We start from the raw sequence: 7,500 nt of genomic DNA on the forward strand, positions 1-7,500 counted from the left end.
ACCCTGTCCTGCCATACACTTACCTACCCTGTCCTATCATACACTTACCTACCCTGTCCTATCATACACTTACCTACCCTGTCCTATCATACACTTACCTACCCTGTCCTATCATACACTTACCTACCCTGTCCTACCATACACTTACCTACCCTGTCCTATCATACACTTACCTACCCTGTCCTACCATACACTTACATACCCTGTCCTATCATACACTTACATACCTTGTCCTACCATACACTTACATACCCTGTCCTATCATACACTTACCTACCCTGTCCTACCATACACTTACCTACCATACACTTACCTACCATACACTTACCTACCATACACTTACCTACCCTGTCCTATCATACACTTACCTACCCTGTCCTATCATACACTTACCTACCCTGTCCTACCATACACTTACATACCCTGTCCTACCATACACTTACCTACCATACACTGATCTACTCTACCATATACTTACCTACCAGAGTCAGGTGGCTGAGCGGTTAGGGAATCGGGCTAGTAATCTGAAGGTCGCTGGTTCGATTCCCGGCCACACAAAATGACGTTGTGTCCTTGGGCAAGGCACTTCACCCTACTTGCCTCGGGGGAATGTCCCTGTACTTACTGTAAGTCGCTCTGGATAAAAGCGTCTGCTAAATGACTAAATGTAAATGTACCATACACTGACCTACTCTACAATATACTTACCTACCATACACTTACCTTCTCTACCATATACTTACTACTTACCTACCATACACTGACCTACTCTATAATATACTTACCTACCATACACTTACCTACTCTACCATATACTTACCTACCATACACTTACCGACCCTAACCTACAATACTATACCATATACCATCTTCATTTACCTAATCTAGTTAACCTAATCATCTAATCAATGAACCTGATGTAACTCAATCTGATCCCAGATCAATCCCATCCTAACGCAGCAGCAGACAGGCAGGCCGGCCGGCCTCTCGGTGGTCTGACTGCAGGACGTGTTTACAGCCTCCAGTCACCTCTCCTTTGACTTCAATCTACGACCACCCCGGCGGTGTCTTTACAGCAATTCACCTGCCGTGCAGGGGTCTGGGTAGAGAGGGAGGGAGAGAGAGAGGGAGGGAAGGAGAGAGAAAGAGAGGGAGGGAGAGGGAGGGAAGGAGAGAGAGAGAGGGAGGGAGAGGGAGGGAAGGAGAGAGAGGGAGAGGGAGGGAAGGAGAGAGAGAGAGGGAGGGAGAGGGAGGGAAGGAGAGAGAGAGAGGGAGGGAGAGGGAGGGAAGGAGAGAGAGAAAGGGAGGGAGAGGGAGGGAAGGACAGAGAGAAGGAGGGCAAGAGAGAGAGACATGGAGAGAAGGACGGAGGGAAAGGGTGAGGGTGAAAGATGACAATAAACACCTCTCTGTCAAGCAGCAGGATATCAAAGGAAAAGCCATAGAGAGAGAGGGGGGGGGTACAAGGAGGGGGAGGAGAATGGAAAGGTAGGGATGGAGGCAGAGGTAAACAGGCCTCTCTGTGGGGGCAGATTGATGCAATGCTGAGTGTAATTACTGAGAGCCGCCACACTGCCGAACCACACTGAGCTAAATCACACGAGATGGCTGATAAATGGAGTGGAAGACAGAGAGAGCTAGAAAGAGAGAGTGTGCGGGGGGGGGGAGAAAGAGAAGTATTTCAGAAAGAGTGAGAGATGGGTGAGACAAAGAGTTAAGAGAAAGAGAGAAGGAAAGCGATTCCACCTCGCGGAGTTTAACGATGGCTAGCCTGCTGGTTCCGAGATCGTTCATGGGTACAGAAACCAGAATGTGAAGCTGAGATGTTGGATACTTACTGTAGTACTGGTCTTTCTCTCTTTTGATCTCTGCATGTCTCACTCTCTCTTCCCCTCCATCTCTTTCCCTCACAATTTCTCTTTATCTATCTCCATATCTGTTTCTTTGTCTCTCTCTCTGTCTCAAGTCGACTCACTTTGACTCTCAGTCTACAGCAGGGGTCCCCAAACCTTTTTCTGCGAGGGCCAGATCATTTTTCCTTTCTCTAATATGGGGCCGGGTAGGTCTGTAACAGAAAATGACAGGGGCTGGAGTGACAACCAGTATTATTTTAAATGTATTTATTATGCTAGTTTAGTTTATTATTTTGTTATGCACCGTACATCTGTACATATTGAGGGGTATAAAGCCTTTTAAAAGAGCATTATTACTATTGTAATGACCTTTTTTCATATTCATTGCTATTGAAATCAAAACATTTATTTACTTATGCAAATTCATCAGTGTGAATTGTGGGCTTGCTCCTGGCTAGTGACAAGTCCAGTGTCAGGTTCCATTCCTGTCACAGCCTGTCTCAGGCTCAAAGACTGATGCAAATGTTCATCAGTGAGTCTTGATCTCATTGGATTTTTCATCAGTTTCAAAAGGACTCATCATCACTGAATGGCCTACCGCTGGTTGCAATCAGTTTAGCTACATGAAAGCTAGCTCGAACGGATGACTGCTTCAACTGGGGTTGGCGTGAAAATTATTGTGCTGGGCTGATAGTCCACTTTTTAGCTTCGACACTTTGTCTGTTCTCATTTGGCCTCGTAAACTCACATACTTGTCTCTATGGAGGGTTTCATAGTGTCGGCGCAGATTGTATTCTTTGAACACAGACACGGTTTCTTAACAGATGAGACAGCCATTTCTTTGCATTGAACAAAAAAAATCCCTTGTCCACTTTTGGTTAAATACTCTGCATTCTGAATCAACTTTTCTCTTTCCCAACTGTTTGGCCATTTTGTTGCCATTTTGTTGCTGGCTAGCGTGCACCTGCTCGATCACGATGGAACGTTACGTTGAATGTACCATTCTGTTGGTGGGTGAATCTAACAAATAATTTGTTTACGTTAATAATTATAGTTAATAATGAAGGGAAATTTTAGTTTGAAAGCCAACCTTCATTAACAAATACAGCAGTACCATGCAATTAGTTATACAGAACAGAACGTAATTCCAATCAACAATCACAACATCAAAACAATCATGTAATTGTTTATGCAAAAGAACATTATGTTTTTGTGTGTGTGTGTGTGCAAAACACAACATTCTCTCCCTCCCCTTTCACCGACGGAGATCTCTGTCTCTCACACACACACACACACACACAAACACACAGACAAACACACAGACGAACACAAGCGTCCCTTCTTACCTGTACCCGATGTTTGGCAGCGCCCCCCCCCCCCCCCCCCCCCCCCCCCCCCCCCCCCAGATGAGGGGGTCTGTCCAGGCTCCATCCAATCTCTCCGGAGACGTCAAGTCCTACTGGAAGAGAAATGGAACATGGCCGACACACCTGGCACCCAGCAAACAAGACCCAATCTGGCTTGCGTGCTTCACTCCCTACCCATTTTCAGTCTGACAAGCGTGTGTGCGTGTGTCTGTGTGTGTGTGTCTGCTATTCAAAGAGACAGGGAATGGAAAGGGGAACTGGTATCAGTATTCAGAGCAGACCAGAGGAGATGGTGTGTCTGGGTCCTACCCAGGATGGGAGGAGAGGGGAGATAGCCTGAATTGGACTGTCAGTCTCAGGTCTTTCAGATGTTCAGGAAGACACACACACTAGCACACACTCAAACACACGCACACACGCCTACACACAGAGGCAAGCACACATGCGCACTCCTTCACACACGTACACTCAAGCGTGCATGCACACCGACAGACTCACCTACACACACAAAGGTGCATACACACACACGCGCTCACACAGGCACACACACAAAGGTGCATACACACACACGCGCTCACACAGGCACACACACAAATGTGCACACAAATCCACACGTATACTGCATTGCCTCTAAGTGTATAGAGTCATACTGGTGTTTTTCTCTCCATTTTCAATCTGGGGTTTCTTCCAAACTTGCCGAGTCCGGAACTGCTAACACATGTGAGTCGTGTGAGTACGGGGAAGAGTGGATTTTGAGAATTTAATTTGAAACTCAGGAGGTATGAACCCGATCGTTAGCAAAACACTTTTGCTAGCATGTGAACTCACATCTCCTTCTGGCACCAGCTTTTCTGCCGCTTCAAACTAGGCTGTTTCCCTAGCAACACTCATATTCTTAAAAGAATGGACTCTTAAAGGAACAGTCCCTTAAAGGAACAGTCCCTCCCTCCTGCAGCCCGTGTCCCCGTCCCTCTCTGAGGAGCAGTGCACGACGTGTGGTGCTCGTGCGCGCCAATGGACGTGCGTGCGTAGGTGCCTTTCTCCTTCTCCCAGAAGCAACTTCCCCCTTCCTTTTTCACTGTATCCTTGTCCAGCGCTGGGTCTTCACTTCCTGTTATCACGGTGCTGGTTGTGGCCAGTGAGGCCGGAATGTGCCGGGGTCACAGGATTTTGTTGGGTTTGTCAGTGTTCGCTTCAACCTGAACCCCCCCCCCCCCCAAGCCATCTCAATCACACCAGGTCCGACAATGAGCCCTCCGGAAAACACAACCGAGTCTTCGAGTCTGCGCGGGCGGGATCCAAAAAATGAACGACACAGAGCCCTGTGACCGGGTAAAGGTGAACGCGTGACGCTGTCTGACTTCCTGTTTCCTGTTCGTGTAGGTGTCCTTCTTCCTGTTCATCGTGTTTGTGGTGTACACCATGCTGCCCTTCTCCATGAGAGGAGCGATCTTCGCCAGCGTCATCACCTGCTCCTCACACACACTCACACTCAGCGTGTGTCTGTCCTCCTCCGCTGAGCAACTGGAACCCCTAGTGTGGCAGGTGAGAGACCACGCACACACACACAGGTAACACACACACCTCAGGTAAAAAATAAAAAAACAACCAAAGACTCCCACCCACCCACACACACACACTCCAGGGCACTCGGATAAAAACGACCATACACACACACACATTTCCACAAGCACACACGCTTACACACCTGTGGTCGTTAGCGCAGAATGGTCGCGTGTGAACATGTGCGCGAGTCACTGACTCACGTATTCATCACAGAACAACTTATTTGGATGAATGGGCTCCGTTTCTGAGCCCCCTCTGTGAATGTGAGTGGCCCCCCAAAATAGACCCGCGCAGCTGCGGTAATGAACTTACGTCAAATACCCGCCAGTCACTCCCATGTGATGGTGCAGCAACACTGGCTGTTGTGTTTAATGGGAGTTTATTGGGTTATTGGGAAGATTTACTTCCCAGACAGCCCAAACCGCCCAGTCTAATATGAACCTACCCTCCCATGAGGGGAAGACTTGTTGGAGATAAACGGGCTCACGACGAACTCTCATGCACACGCGCCGCCACACACAAACACAAGCACCGTGCGCTCAACTGGAAAAGCACACGTCGTTTCTAACAATAAACTTCATTTACTTGGCTATGTCGAGCAAACATACTCTTGACATGCATGGGCACAACCCTGAGAGTGTGCTGTTGACTTAGTGCTGGTTTCAGATGGAAAAGCAATGCGGTGAGTGCGTGTTCTGGAAGGCTTTATGGCCTAATAATGTGGCATTGAGTCGTGAGGCTAGCTGAGAGTGAGATGTGTCCCTTGACATGCGTCATCCCCTCACTAGAATGCTATGTTTGTGCGTCCGTGTGTTTGTGCCTCTCTCTCTCTCTCTCTCTGTGTGTGTGTGTGTGTGTGTTTGAGGCAGATCCTGGCAAACGTCATCATCTTCACCTGTGGAAACCTGGCTGGAGCCTATCACAAACACCTGAGTGACCTGGCGTTGAAACAGACCTACCAAGACACCTGCAACTGCATTAAGTCCCCCATCAAGCTGGAGTTTGAAAAACACCAACAGGTACACACACACTCACACAGAAGCGCGCGCACACACACACACACACACACACAGAGTAGCAGAACCCTCGCCCACTGTCTTCATAATAGAGATGAAAAGGGTTTCAGCGGCTTCCTGTTTTCAACCTGATTCATGACCGACAATTAACCTCCCCTGTGTGTGTGGGGGGGGTGCATGTTTATGTGTGCTCCCACACATCTGTGTGTGCGTGCGTGCGTGTGTGTGAGGGGGGTTGGCGTGCGTGCTTGTTTGTGTGCACGCACGTGTCTTTCTGTGTGTGTTTGTGTGTACCTCCTATTGTGTGAGACTAAAAGGGTTGATTGCAGCAATTGTGAATCAGCCCAGCATTTATCCCACCACGACCAATTATGTATGTCAAGCAGCAAACAGGGAACAGCGTTTAGCAGCCAAAGTCATTCAGTCAAACAGGAACATTGATCTCAGGTGGAAATTCTCCTCAATGTTCCCTGATGAGCTCCACTCGTCCAATCCCACTATTGGGAATCGATTGAATGCAAACGCATCATTGTTGAGCTAATGACAACCGTTATCTCTCCAGCTTCGTACTGCTATATCAGTTCACACCTTAAAGAGCATTTCAGTCAGACTTCAAGCTGTAAGTTGTTTCTGAGCTGCTCATGGAAATCAAGTCGTTTGATGGGGTGTGTTTGATTTGAACTCCCGTGACCCCCACTCCCACCCTCCCAGTAAAACTGTGAGGAGATGAACGCCTTTCCAGATCTTTCCCTTCCCAGCCTCATCTGAGCTGGAGTTTATTGGAAGGAGTGTGTCACCTGATAATGCTGTAATGAACAGGGGCTCGCATTCACTTCATCTCTGCCCTGGCATAAATATGTACCCTGCCAGGGAAATGACACAGAACTGATGCATAAATATTACAGGCTTCTGCTGCACAGCGATTAGCCACTGCGAAACTTGTCACACCTGTGTGATTAAGGGTGCGGGAGTGTGTATGTGCCCATGTGTGGAGGCGTGTTTGTGAGGGTGTGTGGACGCGTGTGTGTGCATCTGTGCGCGTGTGTGTGTGTGTGTTTGCACTTGGGTCTCAGACTTGCATAGTGCCACTCTTGAGTTCATTAACTGAAGAGGGCTAATACAAATACATGACCATCACTGCCATCAGCAGCTATTATCCTCAAGCACACTCACTGAATATTTCCAATATTGTTTCAACACATAATAGAACCACGGGTTCTTTAACAAGGGAATTCTATTTTTAGTTTATCACCCCCCCCCCCCCCCTCCAGCTCTCTGCACCGCGCCCCCCCCCCCCCCCCTCCTCCCTGTCCAGCATAAGTTAATTTGGCGCTGTGTTTTAGGAAATGAGCCTATGCTGTGTGAAGGATATAATGACCCCCTCCACTGAGAGACACACTTATGAGTCACACCCCCTGAGGCATCCACAAGCGCCAGCACACACACATACACAGAGCCACACACTGCACAGACTGAATTCAGCTCAACAAAGCCGTAAGCCAACAAAATGGACAACTCCTATTACTTGAATCGCTTACTGTGGTCCTTGTTATCTCTCTCCCTCCATCTGCCCCTCCCCTCTGTACCTCCCTCTTTGTCTACTTCAGAAGGTAATTCTTGATTCTCCCTGCCTCTGTTTCTTTCGCTCTGTTTGTCTTGTTCCATTAAACTCCAGGAAAGGTTATTGCTGTCCCTGTT

At 48.1% G+C, this 7,500-nt stretch overlaps 1 protein-coding gene across 1 annotated transcript in view; it reads left to right on the forward strand.

Moving 5' to 3' along the window:
* Window positions 1-7,500, forward strand: part of adcy2b (adenylate cyclase 2b (brain)) — a 32,696-nt gene that overhangs the window by 8,131 nt on the left and 17,065 nt on the right. The window contains exons 3-5 of the mRNA XM_084695949.1: window positions 4,604-4,765; window positions 5,656-5,805; window positions 7,478-7,500. The exon at window positions 7,478-7,500 is cut by the window's right edge and continues 126 nt beyond it. Of these exons, the coding sequence (XP_084552075.1) occupies window positions 4,604-4,765; window positions 5,656-5,805; window positions 7,478-7,500 (335 nt within the window). The remainder of the gene's footprint in view (window positions 1-4,603; window positions 4,766-5,655; window positions 5,806-7,477) is intronic.

Source organism: Hypomesus nipponensis, chromosome 4 (assembly GCF_054491055.1).
Source record: "Hypomesus nipponensis isolate SF chromosome 4, ASM5449105v1, whole genome shotgun sequence".
Lineage (NCBI taxonomy): Eukaryota > Metazoa > Chordata > Actinopteri > Osmeriformes > Osmeridae > Hypomesus > Hypomesus nipponensis.